The sequence below is a fragment of the Rattus norvegicus genome, chromosome 4 (genome assembly GCF_021556685.1).
Source record: "Rattus norvegicus strain SHRSP/BbbUtx chromosome 4, alternate assembly SHRSP_T2T, whole genome shotgun sequence".
Classification (NCBI taxonomy): domain Eukaryota; kingdom Metazoa; phylum Chordata; class Mammalia; order Rodentia; family Muridae; genus Rattus; species Rattus norvegicus.
Window position 1 is genome coordinate 17,481,000 of NC_141537.1, and position 18,951 is coordinate 17,499,950.

Genomic DNA, 18,951 nt, shown 5'->3' on the forward strand with positions numbered 1-18,951 from the left:
ATGCACAACAGTGACCTGCCTAGCAAGATATCCATAAAGGTGAGATAAGTAGACTTCATATATTAATTGCAATCACCAGCTGCCTAACTAGACTTAAAACCCACTTAACAAGAGAGAAACCATGCCTGGTCTAGAAACCTAGCCAAATTCCTGTGGCTAGTGGGGTCATGGATCTTAGAGAATCAACTACTCTTATTTTGCTAGACCAAAATAATTCCTAACTATATTCTAAATCTTATCCTCACATCCAACAATAAGAAGTGTTATCTATCAGTCCTCCTCAAAGAAGCTTCTCTTTACCAAAAACAAAGAACACTAGACAACCACAGCTGGACACAATGCACAGATCCTATGATTGTCAGGGTCCCAGTCCAAATGCATACTTCTACATCATAATGCCTGCATCTGTGCATACATAGGTTAGGGAACAACATAAGAGAAATGACAGATTGTAAGAACCAGAATGTAACGAAGTCTGCTGTGATACACAAAAATATCTGCAAAAATAAGTTCTGAACAATAGCAATGTCTGTAGATGTGCTAACATAGAAGGGGAAAATTCACCCAGGGTCACACCTTATAACAAGGAACTAGAGACAAATACTGAATGCTGAGAGATAGCCTCTGCCAGCAATCAGCTCCCTAAATGGACGTCCAATAAAAAATGTGCAAGGGACAGAGAGTGAGAGGTCAAATGAATTAGTAAAATAATAATGACAAAGTGTGTAAAAGTTAGAAGAAGGAGTTTGTTGTGAAATTGCATCTCCTAGAAAGTCAGTGGCTATGCCTATGAAGTCTTACCAGCATATCTGCCTAAACATGAAATAAGAAAGTACATCACCAATAGATATCCAGTTGCCTTTCGAAGCATATGTGGTAACTATAATTAGATGGTGTTTACATTTCTTTGGCCTCGGAAACTGTTATAAATTTCAAAGGCTTACAGACTCACTATTGTAACAAGACGTATTTCAAAGGTAATGTAACAAGCTGATATGATGATGTTACAAAAGTACACCATTTTCTTAGAAATAAATAGCTCAAAATATTTATAAATATTTACTATGTATAAAATCTGACATTGTAAATAGATACTTCTATGATGACAAAATTTCCTACCACTTACCTGCTATGTTGGAATCTGGAATGTTTCTCAGTCTCATGTGTTAAATAAAGTCTTGGTTCCCAGCTTGACACTTTGGGAGATGGTGGAACCATTAAGAGGTTGGACCTAGTGATATCTCTTTAAATTATTGGGGGTGTGCCCTTAAAGAAGGTTGTGGTTGGGACTCTAGTATCTTTTAATTTTGTTTTTTATATTCTTGGCCATGTGGAGGGTGAGTTTGCTTTGCTGTGTTCTCACAATAATGATAGTCCTACAGTGAGTGGACTGACCATGGACTGAGGTTTCTAAACCTGTGGGCTGAAATCATATTGGTATTTTATAAATTGTTATCTCAGGGACTTGCTGAGTAAGGAATGAGGACTAGCATACCATCTGGAAGAAAAGAGTTGAACAGCTAGCTGTCTTCTTCATCAGACATCTACCAAGTGCAGATTAAATACTTACGTGTAAAAATGGCAAGAGCTTACAAGTCAGTGTAAAATGCTAAAATTTAAAAGTGGATGGGAATATTGTATATTATCACATAAGCAACCTTCCTGTTTCCATGAGTTGTCTACAATGGAAGCCCCAAGACTGCCTGGCTTCACACGAGTGTTCCTAGTTCGTAATAGCACCCTATACGTCCTAATCTTTAATACTTGCAAGATGAGCTCTGGCTACTTTCAAGAGGCTACTAGAGGGTCCCTGAGGCATGAGAGAAATGTAGGAGGAAGTTGATGGGTATGAAAAGACAAAGATAAAACCTCACCCTGGAAGCCAGTTGAAGACTCTTCCCAGTTGAGAAGCAAGAACTGCAGGACAGTTAATAATTAATGAAGGCCTTTCTCTTCCCTTATCTCAATGCTTGCAATTTTCTAGGAATCTGACACAAACCCCATTTAAAGAGAAAGGACACACACTAAATTCCCTAGGCAACTCTAATGGCTCTCGATTATGCCTTGTCAGATTAGAATTCTATTCAAGGTATCCAGAGCTCCTGTAATGCCACTTACCAAAAATGAAAGAAAACAAAGGCTTAATAGTAAAACTTTGAAATGTAACTTGAAAGCAAGAAAAGTGGTATATTGGATAATTGCTGAGACATTCAGGTGTGTCCTCTCCCTGGAAGAGCTTGTGCCCATCCTTTCTCGTCTCTTAGTTTCTGAGAATTTTTTTCAGGTAAGCACAAAACCCCAACTAAAGTATGTTTATAATTTGTTCTGAGAGGCTTTCTTTCTCTTAACCCTCATGCTTAAGTTCCTACTAAACTATCCTGAATAAAATCTCCAATTTTGATTCATAATATAGCTAACCATGGATTTCTTTTTAACATTGAAGCAAAAAAAAAGTGGTTTTAATGTAATTTGGGTGGTTCCTAAAACCTTAGGGGCTCCATAGCTGACTGAGGGTAACTCACCATGATGCTATGGTCCTATACTTAGACTCTCAAAAAGGTACAGCTGGTGCAGAGTCTTTGATTTAAATAAGATTATCCATTGCCAACCTTCTGAGACAAAGGATGAATGTGATCTGAACATGCTTGAGAACACTGAAATATCTCTAAATAGTTCTTATGTTGCTGAAAAAAAAATCAAGGATTCCTGAAGCCTTACCTCACTCCTCCTCCCCCTTACCTCGGAAGCAGGGGCTTTATTTCAGGCGGCTTGTGGGTATATCTCCTTCCACAATCGCTGAGAGGAATATTTTTATGCTGATCCACCTGAGCTAAGAATGAGTAACAGAAATAAGACTACTGAGCAAAGAAATCGCCAGCATATGTCTAACACTTTAAATTTTCCACTTCAGAAATATTTGGATAGAACCATGAAAAACATCAAAAAGTTTTTAACCGTCTCAAATTACACATGTATATTTTGGGGGAAAATGACACATGATCCTCTAGCTTTTTGTGAATCCAACGCTCTTATTAATAAGCAATTTCCTAAGAGCATGGCAGAGTGCATTTGTCTCATTAGGAAATCACGTTAAAACAAAGACTGATGCTGTTTTCTCATTAAAATACAGAGTAGACATAAAGAGTCGGGGGAAAAGGTTTTGAAAAATGGCTCTCTGTAAATTAGTACTGAGGATGGTTACTTGGGCTGCTGTAAACACACAGAGTGAGTGATGAGGACATCTGAGCACTTAGCCAAACTTAATGAAACGTTCGTGGATGCAGCAGAGCTCCTCTGAGCTGGAATTGGCAGGAGAGCCAGGGGAACTCAGTTCTTTCCTCTCCTACCCCGCACCCCAAGTTTGAACACACAAACTCCAGAGGATAGCACTGGCAAATGTGGGAAGCCGTCAAAGCTCCCTACTCCTTGGCATACATTAATTGCACATTGAGCATCAGTATGCTAAGTGGATTGGTCTGTGCATCTTGGTTAACTTTGAAGAATGAACCTTAGCGAGACACTTTAGAGAACCATGGAAATGATTAGAAGAGAGGGATTACAGTATCATCAGAAATAAGAACTTTTTGATCTCTACTACACAGAGAAGTTAAAGTGTTGTTACATCCTGCTGGCTAGGGGATTCAAAGCTGACATTCTAATCAAGAGGCATTGTAGGGGCCGTGGTGTTTGAACCTAGGGAGCAGTTTCAGTTTACAGCTTTTGTAAAGTTAACCCCATGCCTCAGTAATGAGTGTTAGTTTCACCTCTCATTTGGGTGGAGTATCCATCATAGATTACTCAAAGTGTGAGCAAAGGACTTATTGATTTGTATTCTAAGAAAATAGTTGTTATTTCTATTGTAATATGTGATAGGTGATCATTATAAAATTTCAAGTAACATAAAATATGATAACCACTCAATATTCTAACAACTGTCCTTTCCAACATTCCTTTAATATCTGTGCATATCTAGAGACCTATGAATAATTTTGTGAGCATGGGAATATTGATTTTGTTTGCCCTTCTGTAGGCAACAAAAATCCCACTGCTTATAGTTTCATTGGATTTTATGTTCAAAATATCTGTATCTCCTTAATTTTAATAAATGTTAATGTTCTTAAAAGCTTGTTACAATTTATTTTTCTATTCCCAGTGCTCACAATAACATTTCCTTGGGTTTCTGGTTACCCTTCCTTTAAAAATGAGGTATAAGAACTCAGAGCATTTCTATGGTTTTCTCTTTCTATGTATTTGACAATTAGTCAATTGTCTTTTCATAAATATGTTTACCTACTAAAATTATAGACACATTGTTTATGTTTTCTAATTTTACAAAATATTTTCAAGTAAAATTTTATCAATTATCTATACCCTTTAGATGGTCCATGCCTCCTCTTATTGTAGGACAAGAATCATCCCTGAGTTGCATATGTTTGAAGTATTTTATTCAATCTAGTATTAATAATTTTATATTATATTTTGCTTCTCGGGTCTGTCCATGTAGCTATAGTGGGACCAGGTGTTTCAAATTCCGGCTGCCTTGACTTCCGTGCAATGATGGTCTGCAACACAACTGTGAGCCAGTCTTCTCCTTAAACTGGATTTGTTGGATTCTTTTATTACAACAAATAGAAAATAAGCTAGGATAGTATGTAATCTGCTTATGGTAAGTTGAAATATGGGCATTGTCTCAACAAGAAAGTCATGTGCCAGCCTGTCTCAGTTGTTAAGAGCACTGAATGCTCTTCCAGAAGATCCAGGTTCAATTCCCAGCACCCAAAATGGCAGCTCACAATTATAACTCCTGCTACAGAGAACCTGATAGCCTCATACAGACATACTTCAAGGCAAAAATAGGCATACGTGTCGGCAAAATGCCAATCCACAGAAAATAAAGATAAATTATTTTAAAAGGTCATGGTTCCTAAAATTGAATACTTACTTTGTGTTTGTTTTCAAGACAATGTCTTGCCATCTATCCTATGTGGACCTTCAGGTTTCCAGTGACTCTTTTTGCCTCCATCTCCTACAAACTGGAAGAAAAGGCCTGCACTACCACAACCAGCCTAATTCATCCTCATTAACATGAAAATTATGAGCATTAAAGGTGGTATAATTAATGAGAAATTAAAAGCTTTTTTCTAACAGGCAGCAATAACAGTGAGGCCATTATTGAATGTCAATGCTTTCTGCAATTCATTAAGTATTTTTAATTTCTTTCAGAAGAAGAGTCCTTATGTTGTTTGTGTTATCTGTCTGTGTACTGGTAGATAGGTGGCTGTGCTTGTGAACATGTCAACCTGAGTGCCCAAGGGCCAAAAGAGGACATTGGATGCTCTAAAATTGGAATTACAAGTGGTTGTAAGCTGGCCAACATGAATGCTGTGGACCACACTCAGGCTCTCTTTCAGATCAGTAAGTGTTCTTTATCTCTCTAACAAGTTATCAAATATATAAACAGCAATAAGGATAGTGAGGTAACCATGTTTTAATTTAACAGTCATAAAAATAGTTCCTAAATCAGAATTATGGAAACAGGCAGTGAAAAAATAAGACCACAGCAGTGACATTTTGAAGGTGACACTATAGTAGTAAGTCTCCAGTCAAAGTTATTTTATGTTTTGGTTGTTATGGGAATAAATTTCTTTAGTGTTTTTCCAGAGTAATGTCATAGCACTCATTCATATGTTTAGCCATTTCTATACAATATTCAAATATTATACTTCATAATTACAGTTTGTAGACGTACATTTAAAAATTTTCAGCCAAATTTTTTTCTGTAAATTAAAAACAAATACAGAATTCATAGTAAACTGGATTTTAGAGATGGAGAGTAAATATGTCAGAAGATTGCTTATAGACATTGTGCAGATACAGATAATGACAGAATAAGATTTATTAAATGCACAATCCTCGTGGTTTTAAAAAAGCACACAGGATTAGTTGGTTTCTGGTTCTTCCTTCACAAGAATAGTAAATGTATTTTATTACATTTGGGAAAAACAACACACCATTGTGTTTTAGCACCTTAGGAAACCATAAGATGGAGACATTATATCAGAAAACTAAGGTTCTAAGATCTTTTTAGTGTATGTATGTAACTTTTCCAATATATTTTCAAGACAATTTCAAAGATGTGCCACTAAATGAAAGCCATTACAAGTCTGGCAAATGTTGGTCACTTCAGAGGTAGGTGTATAGTATTTTGGACCTGGAAATCTCTTGAAAACATTTAAAAATGATTATTTTATATGCATGTTTGGTTTTTTATTGGTATAGAAATTTAGAGAGTGTGGATAATAAAGGAGCTCATACAGAAGGAGCAATTTCCTTTTTGCCAAGATTCTAAATCATTTGCATAGCCCAAATAAGCAATGACATCAAAAGTATAATCAAGAGAACTCCTAAAATTAATGCCTAGATGAGATGAATTCACTGTTGGATTATATAGTCATTTTAAGGAAGACCTAATGTCAACATTTGTCAAATTGTTCTATAAAATAAAATGGAAGATAAAACTACCAAATACCTTCTATGAAGCCAGTACTATCATAGTAGCATTCAGTACTATGCAGTCTGGACTGCCCTGATGATAAAACTGGATAAAGATAATACCACCTAATTGCAGAAGAACTTTCCTCATTAATAAGAATACAAAAATTTCCAACAAAATGCTTATAAACCAAATCCAAGGACACATTAACAAAACCATACATCATGCCAAGTGAATTGCACATAACCTAGATGTAAGGATGATGCAACCTGTGCAAATTAATATGATCCATTATATGCATAAACTTAAGAACACAGAGCAAGTGATCATCTCTATAGATGCAAAAATGACATTTATCAGATCACATCATGATGTCCTGACAAAAAAGTGCCTGAGAAATGATTAAACATATCTTAAAATAATAAAGGCTATGTAAAACTCACTGTAGCCAAAAACAACACCCTATATTTCATTTGTTTTATGTTGATCACATTGCTTTTTCTGGGGTGGGGCATACTTTTTTATTTACAATTCAAATGTTATCCCCTTTCCCTGTTTCCCATCCATAAAATCCCCTATTCCACCTCCCCTCCCCCTTCTTCAATGAGGGTGTCGTTCCCCCAAACCAACCTTTCTCCTAGGACCAAGGGCTTCTCCCATTGGTGCTCAACAAGGCCATCCTCTGCTACATATGCTGGAGCCATGGGTGTGTCCATGTTTAGTCTTTGGGTGGTGGTTTAGTCCCTGGGAGCTCTGAATGCTTAGTATTGTTGTACTTATGGGGTTGCAAACTCCTTCACCTCCTTCAATTCTTTCTCTAACTCCTCCAATGAGGACCCCGGTCTCAGATTAATGGTTTGATGCTAGCATTTGCCTCTGTATTTGTCATGCTCTGGAAGAGCCTCTCATTAAACAGATTTATCAAGCTCCTGTCGACATGCACTTCTTGGCATCAGCAATATTGTATAGGTTTGATGGCTGTATGTATTTGGGCTGGATCTCCAGGTGGGGAAGGCTCTGAATGGCCATTCCTTCACACTCTGCTCCAAACTTCGTCTCCATATCTCCTCCTATGAATAGTTATGTCCCCCACACACACCTTTAAAGAAGGACAAAAGCATCCTCATTTTGGTCGTCCTTCTTCTTGAGCTTCATGCAGTCTGTGGATTGTATCTTGGGTAATTCGAGCTTTGGGGCTAATATTCACTTATCAGTGAGTGCATACAATGACTGTGTGTTTGTGTGTGTGTGTGTGTGTGTGTGTGTGTGTGTGTGTGTTTGCATTACCACACTCAGGATGATATTTTCTAGTTATTTCTAATTGCCTATCATGAAGTCATTGTTTTTTAATTGCTGAGTATTGAGTACATGTACCAGACTTTCCGTATCAATTCGTCTGTTGAAGGGCATCTGGGTTCTTCCCAGCTTCTGGGTATTATAAATAAGGTAGCTATGAACATAGTGGAGCATATGTCCTTGTTATATATTAGAGCATCATTTGGGTATATGGCCAGAAGTGATAGGCTGGGTCTTCAGGTAGTAGTACGTTCAATTTTCTGAGGAACCTCCAGGCTGATTTCCACAGTGGTTGTACCAGTTTGTAATCTGACCAAAAATGGAGGAGTATTCCTCTTTTTCCACATCCTTGCAAGCATCTATTCTTGCCTGAGTTTTTGATCTTAGCCGTTCTGACTGGTGTGAGGAGGTATATCAGGGTTGTTTTGATGTGTATTTCCCTGCGGACTAAGGATGTTGAACAGTTCTTTAGGTACTTCTCAGCCATTCAATATTTCTCACCTGAGAATTCTTTGTTTATCTCTGTACCGCATTTTTAATAGGGTTATTTGCCTTACAGGGGTCTAACTGCTTGAGTTCTTTGTATATATTTGATACTAGCCCACTTTTGGGTGTAGAATTAGTAAAGACCGTTTCCCAATCTCTTGGTTGCCGTTTTGTCCGATTGACAGTGTCCTTTGCCTTGCAGAAGCTTTGCAGTTTTATGCGGTAACATTTGTTGATTCTTGATCACAAAGCATAATGTATTGGTGTTCAATTCAGGAAATTTTCCTTGGGGCAAACATGTTCAAGGCTCCTGCCCAACATTTCTTCTATTAGTTTGAGTGTATCTTGTTCTGGTTTTATGTAGAGGTCTTTGATCCACTTGGACTTGAGCTTTGTACAGGGTGATAAGAACGGATTGATTTGCATTCTTCTACATGCTGACCTCCAGTTGAAACAGCCCCATTTGTTGAAAATGCTATCTTTTTTCCATTAATGATTTTAGCTCCTTTGTCAAAGATCAAGTGACCATAGGTGTATGGGTTCATCTCTGCATCTTCAATGTATTCCACTGATCTACTGCCTGTCTCTGTACCAATACCATACAGTTTATATCACTATTGTACTGTATTACTGCTTGAGGTCAGGGAAGGTGATTCCCCCAGAATTTCTTTTATTGTTGAGTATATTTTTCTCTATCCTGGGGTTTTGGTTATTCCAAATGAATTTGCAAATTGCTCCTTCTAACTCTATGAAGAATAGAGTTGGATTTTTGATGGGGATTGCATTGAATCTGTAGATTGCTTTTGGCAAAATGGCCTTTTTTACTTTATTAATCCGACCAATCCATGAGCATGGAAGGTCTTTCCATCTTCTGAGATCTTCAATTTCTTTCATCAGAGACGAAGTTATTGTCATACAAATTTTTAACTTGCTTGTATAGAGTCACACCGAGGTATTTTATGTTATTTGTGATTATTGTGAAGGGTGTGATTTCCCTAATATCTTTCTCAGCCTGTTTAGACTTCAAGAAGAGGAAGGCTACTGATTCGAGTTAATTTTATATCCAGCCACTTTGCTGAAGTTGTTTATTGGGCTTAGTAGTTCTCTGGTGGAACTTTTGGGGTCACTTAAGTATACTATCATATCATCTTTTGACTTCTTCCTTTCCAATTTGTATCCCTTTGACCTCCTTTTGTTGTCTGATTGCTCTGGCTAGGACTTCTAGTACTATATTAAATAAATAGGGAGAGAGCGAACAGCTTTTTATAGTCCCTGATTTTAGTGGTATTCCTTCAAGTTTCTTTCCATTTCGTTTGACATTGGTTACTAGTTTGCTGTATATGGGTTTTAGTATGTTTAGTTATAGACCTCAAATTCCTGATCTTTCTAGGACTTTTAACATGAAGGGGTGTTGAATTTTGTTACATGCTTTCTCAGCATGTAATAAGATGATCATGTTTTTTTTTTCCTTTCATTTAGTTTATATAGTAGATTACATTGAAGGATTTCTATACATTGAATCATCCTTGAATCCCTGACATGAAGCCTACTTGATCTTGATGGATGATCATTTTAATGTTCTTGGATTCATTTTGAGAGAATTTTATTGAGTATTTTTCATCAATATTCATAAGCAAAATCAGTCTGAAATTCTATTTCTTTGTTGGGTCTTTGTATCATTTAGTATAAGCATAATTGTGGCTTCATAGAAGGAGTTGGATAGTGTTCCTTCTCTTTCTATTTTGTGGAATAATTTGGACAGTATTGGTATTAGATCTTCTATGAAGGTCTCATATAATTCTGCAAAAAACCAAGCTGGTCCTGGGTTTTTTTTTGTTTGTGGTCTCCCAATATAATTTTAATAATTGATTCTATTTCTTTAGGAGCTATGGGAATATTTAGGTGGTATATCTGACCCTGATTTAACTTTGGTACCTGATATTTCTCTAGAAAATTGTCTATTTCCTCCAGATTTTCAAGTTTTGTTGAATATAGGCTTTTGTAGTAGGATCTGATGGGTTTTTTTTTTCAATTTACTCAGTTATATTTTTATGTCTCCCTATTCATTTCTGATTTTGTTAATTTTGGATACTCTCTCTGTGCACTCTGGTTAGTCTGGTTTATCTATCTTGTTGATTTTCTTAAAGAACCAGCTCCTGGTTTTGTTGATCTTTGTATATTTTTTTTGTTTCTCCTTGGTTGATTTCACTCCTGAGTTTGATTATTTCCTGCCATCTTGTCCTCTTGGGCACATTTGCTTCTTTTTGTACTAGATCTTTTAGGTGTGCTGTTAATCTGCTGGCATATGCTCTCTCCAATTTCTTTTTGCAGGCACTCAGAGCTATGAGTTTTCCTCTTAGCACTGCTTTTATTGTGTCCCATAAGTTTGGGTATGTTGTGACTTTATTTTCATTAAATTCTAAAAAAGTCTTTATTTCTTTATTTCTTCCTTGACCAAGTTATCATTAAGTAGAGGTTGTTCAACTTCCATGTATATATAGGTTTTCTGTCGTTTATGTTGTTAGTGAAGACCAGCTTTAGTCTACAGTAATCTGATAGAGTGCATGGGATTATTTCAATCTTTATGTATCTCTTGAGGCCTGTTTTGTTACTGATTATATGGTCAATTTTGGAGACAGTACCATGAGAAAAAGGTATATTCTTTTAGGATGAAATGTTCTACAAATATCTGTTAAATCCATTGGATTCATAACTCCTGTTTCTCTATGTCTCTATTTAATATCTTATTCCATGATCTGTACATTGATGAGAGTGAAGGTTGAAATCTACCACTATTATTGTGTGAGGTGCAATTTGTGCTTTGTGCTTTCGTAAGATTTCCTTTAGGAATGTAGGTAATGTAGATGCACTTGCATTTAGAGCACAGCATTCATGGTTGATAGTTCTTCTTGTTTGATTTTTCCTTTGATGAATTTGAAGTGTCCTTCCTTATCTTTTTTGATAACTTTTGGTTGAAAGTTGATTTTATTTGATATTAGAATGACTACTCCAGCCTGTTTCTTGGGACCATTTGTTTGGAAATTTATATTCCAGTCTTTTACTCTGAGGTAGCGTCTTTCTTTGTGGCTGAGGTATATTTTCTGTATTTAGCAAAATAGTGGGCCCTTTTCACGTATACAGTCTTAGACTATATCTTTTTATTGGAGAGTTGAGTCCACTGATGTTGAGAGATATTAAGGAATAGTGATTGTTGTTTCTTGTTATTTTTGTTGGTAGAGGTGGAATTATGTTTGTGTGTCTCTCTTCTTTTCAGTTTGTTGCAAGAAGATTATTTTCTTTCATTTTCTAGGGTGTAGTTTCCCTCCACGTGTTGGAGTGTTCCATCTATTATCCTTCGTAGGGCTGGATTTATGAAAAGATATTGTGTAAATTTAGATTTACATTGGAATATCTTGGTTTCTATATCTATTTTAATTGAGTTTTGCTGGATATAGTAGCCTGGGCTGGCATTTGTGTTCTCTTAGGGTTTGTGTGACATCTACCCTGTATCTTCTGGCTTTCATAGTCTCTGGTGAGAAATCTGATATAATTCTGATAGGTCTGCCTTTATATGTTAATTAACCTTTTTCTCCTATTGCTTTTAATATTCTTTTATTTTTGTGCATTTGGAGTTTTGACTATTATGTGATGTAAGAAATTTCTTTTCTGGTCCAATCTAATTGGAGTTCTTTAGACTTCTTTTAAGTTTATGAGAATCTCCTTCTTTAGGTTAAGGACGTTTTCTTCTATAATTTTGTTGAAGACATTTACTGGCCCTTTAAGTTGGGAATCTTGCTCTCTCTCTCTCTCTTTCTCGCTCTCAGATATTTCTTTATTTACATTTCAAATGTTATTGCATTTCCCGGTTCCTGTCCATAAGTCCCCTATCTTCCTCCCCATCCGTGTCTTCTATAAGGGTGTTCCCCTCTCCAAACACCCCATCTTACCAACCATATCCACAATCCCCTACACTGGGGAATCCAACCTAGGCAAGGCAAGGGCTTCTCCTTCCATTGATATTCATCAAGGCCATTCTCTGCTACGTATGCAGCTGGAGCAATGGGTCAGTCCATGTACAGTCTTTGGGTGTTGGTTTAGTCCCTGGGAGCTATGGTTGGTTGGCATTTTTATTCTTATAGGTTTGCAACTCTTCAGCTCTTGCAATCCTTTCTCTAATTCCTCCAATGGAGGTACCATTCTCAGTTCAGTAGTCTGCTGCTAGTGTTCACCCCTGTACTTAACACATGCTCTGGTTGTGTCTCTCATGAGAGATCTATATCTGGTTTCTGTCAACATGCACTTCTTAGCTTCATCAATATATTTACAAATTGGTCTTTCTATCTCTATGAAGAATTGAGTTGGAATTTTGATGGGGATTGCATTGAATCTGTAGATTGCTTTTGGCAATATGGCCATTTTTATTATATTAATCCTGCCAATCCATGAGCATGGGAGGTCTTTCTATCCTCTGAGATTTTCTTCAAATTCTTTCTTCAGAGACTTGATTTTCTTGTCATACAGATCTTTCACTTACTTGGCTAAAGTCACACTGAGGTATTTTATATTATATGGGACTATTGTGAAGGGTGTCATTTCCCTAATTTCTTTCTGAACTTGTTTATCCTTTGAGTAGAAGGCGGCTCCTGATTTGCTTGTGTTAATTTCATACCCAGCCACTTTGCTGAAGTTGTTTATGAGGCTTAGTAGTTCTCTGGTGGAACATTTGGGGTCACTTAAGTATACTATCATAACATCTGCAAATAGTGATATTTTGACTTCTTCCTTTCCAATTTGTGTTCCTTTGACCTCCTTTTGTTGTCTGATTGCTCTGGCTAGGCCTTAGAGAACTATGTTGAATAAGAAGGGAGAGAGTGCGCAGCCTTATCTAGTCCCTCATTTTAGTGGGATTGCTTCAAGTTTCTCTCCATTTAGTTTGATGTTAGCTACTGGTGTGCTGTATATTGTTTTTACTATGTTTAGGTATGAGCCTTCAATTCCTGATCTTTCCAGGACTTTTAACATGAAGGGGTGTTGAATTTTGTCAAATGCTTTTTCACATTTGATCTTCTAATTGTGTCCTAGATTTCCTGGCTGTTTTGGACTAGGAGCTTTTAGGGTTTTACATTTTCACTGATTGTTGTGTCAATGTTTTCTATCTTATCTTTTGCCCATGACATTCTTCCTTTTATCTCTTGTATTCTGTTGGCCATGCTTTCATCTATGACTCCTGATCTCTTTCCTAGGTTTTCTATCTCCAGGGTTGTGTCCCTTTGTAAATTTTTTATTGTTTCTATTTCCATTTTTAGATCCTATATGATTTTGTTCAATTCCTTCACCTCTTCTGTCGTGTTTTCCTGTAATTCTTTAAGGGATTTTTGTGTTTTCTCTTTAAGGGCTTCTACTTGTTTACCTGTGTTGTCCTGTATTTCTTTAAGGGAGTTATTTATGTCCTTCTTAAAGTCCTCCACCATCATCATAAAATGTGATTTTATATCCAAATCTTGCTCTTGTAATATGTTTGGATATCCACTATTTGCTTTGATGGGAGAACTGGGCTCTGATAATGCCAAGTAGTCTTGGTTTCTGGTGCTTAGGGTCCTGAGGTTGCCTCTCGCCATCAGGTTGTCTCTGGTGTTAGCTGGTCTTGCTGTGTCTGACAGTGACTTTACCCTCTTATGAGCCTCTATGTAAGCACTCTTGGAGACCTGTTTTCTTCCAGTGGTATATGGGTACAGAAAGCCGTAGGACCGGGTCAGCTCAGGGTGTTGGCAGAACATAGTAGGATCCTGTCCCATACTGCTTCTGGGTTTGCGTGTCCTGACGGCTTTAGATGGGTTGCTTGAGCAGAAGTGTTGATCTTACCTCTGCTCTCAGGTGTGTCAGTGCTTTTGGAGACTGGCTTTCAGCTCTGCAGACAGGCAAAGACTAGAAGGATCCTCTCCCTGACTGCTTCTAGGTTCCTGTGTCCAGAGAGCTCTAGGTGACTTCCTCTTGGGCCAGGAATGTGAGCAGAAATGGTGGTCTCCCCTGAGCTCTCAGGATTTTCTGCACTTCTCAGTATTCATCTCTCTCTCCCACAGGATCTGGGTACAGAGAACTGTGGGCCTGGGTCAGCTCTGGGCACAGGCAGAGACTGGAAGTATATCTCATTCCTTATTCAACAGATATCTTCTAAGTCTTAGCAAGAGAGAAATACGCACAGAATTTAAAAATAGGAAGGAAGAAATCATACTATCCCTATATATACTTAAAGAGCTTATAGAATTTACCCCAATACACTTAGTCCTAATAAATACAATCAGCAATGTTGCAAGATGCAAAGTCAATATACAAAAGTCAGTAACCATTATACATACTAGCAATAAACACACAGAGGAGGAGATTGTGAAAAATTTCACAGAGGTCTTGGGCTCAGTTTTCAGTCTGTACTCCTTCCATTTCATATAAATCATGGGGGCTCCAAATAAAACAAAACCAAGGAAGTGAATGACATCTAAAATGAAAATTTAAGTCACTGCAAAAGTGTAACAAAGGAGATAGTGGACAGTGCTCCTGCATTGGCAGAATTAATATGGATACAAATATATTCAAAAAGTAATTAATATATTCCATGAAATTCTCACCAAATTCCCCATGTCATTTCTGATAGAACTAAAAAAATAAAACCAAGAATTTACATGGAATTATAAGATACAATGGATAGCCAAGGCTATATAAAGGAGAAAGAAAACATCTTATGGTACTGTAATATCTGACCTCAATAGCACAGGCACTAAGAAAATATTGGACCACATAAAACTGAAAACCTACTGAATAGCAAAAAACATAATTCAGGCAAAGCAGCAGGCTGCAGAATGAGAAAAGTTTTGCCAACTACAAATGACAGCTTATGCTTGCAAGAGTGTGGAGTAAGAGTAGCACTCATCCATTACTGGTGGGAGTGAAAACTGTCAATCACTATACAAATCAGTGTAGCAGTTCCTCAGGAACCTATGACTAGATTTACCTAGAGATCCAGCTATACCACTCTTGGACATAGACCAAAGAACACTTTATCCTACTACAAAGAAACTTGTTCAACAATGCCCATTGCTGCTCTATTCATAATATCCTGAAGTTATCAACAGTCTTGATGTTCATCAGTGGATGGAAAAAATGTGGTGTATTTACGCAATGGAGTATTAGCACAGTCATATCCACTGGAAATAATGAAAGTCTGAAAGCCAGCACAGCTGTTTGACACAGTTCCATAACGCTGAGCCAAATGCTGGGATCACTGTAATTCTGTCTGCCATTTTTCAGTTTTGTTCTCTCTGTGTTGCATGCTTGGGGACTTCCTGAAGTACGATTCATTTTATGTCTTTTCCCCAAAAGAATTATGTCTGAGTCTTTTTAGGGAAGTCCTAAACTTACTTTCCCATCTGCTTTTAGGGAAATAGACTTATCTGTTCCATTTGGAACTCTTCCTTATGCCATGGAGGTTGTGATAAGCATAGATTAGCACAAAGCTAGGAATCTCTAAAGTGAGACTGTGACTCTAGGAATATTCTTGGGGTATCCACCCCTAAGGAAACTCAAACCCAACTAGAACTTGGGTAAATTTAGGAATAGGTGACAAACTCTGACTGGTCAGGAAAACTAGGAACAGATTCAAGTCCTCTTTTTCATAATACCCTTAGAGCTCTCTGAAAATGAACTTTAAAAGTAGGGGATCATCCGTAGTAAGACCCTGAGGGAACAGACTCAGTAATAAGATAGATTGACAAAAATAACTTTTCCAACTTTATAGCATAGATGATGAAACAGCATAGTAAAATGAGTTAGGTATCTGTAGTTGATATTTATTTAAAAAAGTTCAGATATTTTCTTTTCTTAATTTTATTTTTCTTGGATATTTTATGTATTTACATTTCAAATGTTATCCCCTTGCTCCCCTCAGACACTCTCTCCCTCCCCTGCAGAAACATTATTTAAATTCTTTGAATTGGAGTCATAGGCCTGAAAATAAAAAATAAGATTTGATCTATTTGTACTTTCTAATTGTGGCTGAACTTGTAACCCTGGACATGTAATGAAAAAGCAAATACATATCCAGACACAAAATGATATAATCTGAACTTCTTGGATAGTCATTCATCTGTCTTTGTGAGACCTGATTGCTTGTAAGTCAGAGCTGCAAGATTCCCTTGACCAACATGCATGACTCACCCCTCCCCTAGCTGACTCCTTATCTCCTCTTAGGCCACCCTATCAATAACCTGGGCTGGCCTAATAAGTATTAATCACCCATCATTTGTATAAGTCATGAAATCTATAGAAAAATGGATGAAGCATGAAAAATATCTTCCTGAGTGAGGCAATACAGGCCCATAAAGAAAAATATGATGTGTATATGCTTATATCTGAACATTAGCTGTTAAGCCTTTGGTAAGGAAGCTACAAACTATATAACCAGAAAGATTACATGTAGAATAAGAATGTTGTGATAGGACTAGAATGGGAATATTAAATGGTAGCAGCAAGAGTATATGGGGGAGAAAGGAAAGTATATGGGAAGGGACAGCTGAAACTCATCTTCATTTCCAGGTTTGTATGGAAACCTAGTAGAGTAGAAGTTTCTGAAAACACATAGTTACAATGTCAATCTAAATGGAATCAACACACAGAGGAAACAGAACTCTAACTGGATATCACTAGTTACCAAATGAAGCTCCCAGTACTGGGAATGGGTTGCATATAATAAAGTGTTTGCCAAAGAGGCATCATGAGAACCCCCCCCCAAAAAAAAAAAAACCCTATGCTATTGAATAGGTTAGCCTTTGCTCTCTACCAACTGATGGTAAGGCCCCATTGCTGTAGACAACTACACAACTCATTGAACATGAGAAAGTCAAGTTACTGCCTACATAGAGCCTTCACCCCTAGGAACTAGTGTTCATGGTATTGAACACTAGTCTTCATGGCACCAAAAGAAGAAGTTAAACATCAACCCCTCTATAAAACCTTCCATCTACAATGATGACCTTCTTGCAATATGCTTTAGTGCAATGGTGACACAAAGCTTTGGTGATAACCAGCCAATATCTGACTGAGTTTATGGTGGAATCCATACAATGGAAACCAAGATCCTGAGATTAGATAGCCCAGGTTATTAAAAGGAAACCAAATGCTACTGTCCTTCTAAAGGAACATAACTGTCAAATGACTAGTGATAATATTCTGCTATGATCCAGGATTGATCGGTGCCTTGCTCAGCCGTCCTCACAGAAGCTTCCTCCTGCAGTAGATAGGAACATAGAAACCTCACAGCCCAGACAATGTACAGAGAGTGAGACACCTTGGAACACTCAGCCCTAAATGAGAAGTTTGGGGCTCAGAGAAACCTGCAAAAGATAGCAGAAAGATTGTAAGAGCCAGAGGGCCTAGAGGACACCAAGAAAATAAGGCTTTCTAAACACATTAGGACAGATAAACTCACAAAGACTATGGCAGCAGTCACAGGCCTGAAGAGGTCTGCACCAGATGGGGTCCCAGCACTGAGAGAAACATGTCCCAGCCCAAACCCAGAAGCCAATATTTAGCCACTCCCACATGAAAAAGTAATTTTCTCCAGTGGAATCTTACTGGTGATATAAATCATTCTTCCAGGCAAACCTCATGCCCAGCCATATATGTCCAAGAGAAAAAGAACTTAATAGTGTCTTTGGAGTTTATCTCATAATGTTTTGTCAGGAATTTTTCTTTTATCCTTTTTTCTTTCTTTTCTTTTTTTCTGTTACCAACCAGTTCTTCATGTATATATTATGGCTTCTGGCATTGTGTTTTAAAGCGATCCCTGTGTGTTCAAACGTGTGTGTCTCTGGGTCTATATGTTCCTTTGTCGATGCTGCTGCTTCTCTTCCTCCTCCTCCTCTTCCTCTTCCACCTCCTCTTCCCCTTCCTCCTTCTCCTTGTGTTCTATTTCATGCTATTTGTTTTTGTTTTATCTTATTTTAATATTATGCCCTAGATTTTTTTTCTAAGAGAAAGTGTATAGATTCTGATAGGAAGAGAGTCTGGGATGATCTCAGAGGAGTTGGGAGGCAGGGAAATCATAATCAAAACATATTCTACAAAATCTCTATTTTCAATATAAGATAAATACATAAGTAAATAAACAACATACAGTTATATGTTGCAAAGACAGGCAGGGAACTTGACAGCTGTTTTAAAGATAAATTGACAGCTTTTCATAAAAGCATCGTTTTTCTTATTACTTATAGCAATCATGACATACTACACTTAGAGCATACTACACTTGTGCATTCTGTTTTTGTTGTTGTTTTCATTTTGTTTTTCAAGATGGGGTTTCTCTGTGTAGCCCTATTGTCCTGGAACTTACTCTGTAGTCCAGGCTGGCTAACAGAGATAGACCTTCCTTTGTCTCCTGAGTGCTAAGATTTAAAGAGTGTGGCACCACACCTGGCTCATAGTGTTCTGTTTAAAAATAGTATGATATTTCTGCAGGGATCCCAGAGACATCCCATTTAGGGCTGTGTTTTCTAAGGTTTCTCTTCATAATGTCTGACTGTCTGTCTTTGTATTCGTTAGTGTATACTAGAGAAGGAGGAAGAAGCGTCTAAGATGATTTCTGAGTCAGGCACTGAAATGAGTATAACTGAATAATATTAGGATTC

The 18,951-nt window shown here is 37.3% G+C and overlaps 1 protein-coding gene across 1 annotated transcript in view; it reads left to right on the plus strand.

Moving 5' to 3' along the window:
• The first annotated feature begins 2,035 nt into the window (after positions 1 to 2,035).
• Positions 2,036 to 18,951, plus strand: part of LOC147994700 (uncharacterized) — a 40,421-nt gene continuing 23,505 nt past the window's right edge. The window contains exons 1-2 of the mRNA XM_087659664.1: positions 2,036 to 2,284; positions 5,271 to 5,415. Of these exons, the coding sequence (XP_087515790.1) occupies positions 2,060 to 2,284; positions 5,271 to 5,415 (370 nt within the window). The 5' untranslated portion in view covers positions 2,036 to 2,059. The remainder of the gene's footprint in view (positions 2,285 to 5,270; positions 5,416 to 18,951) is intronic.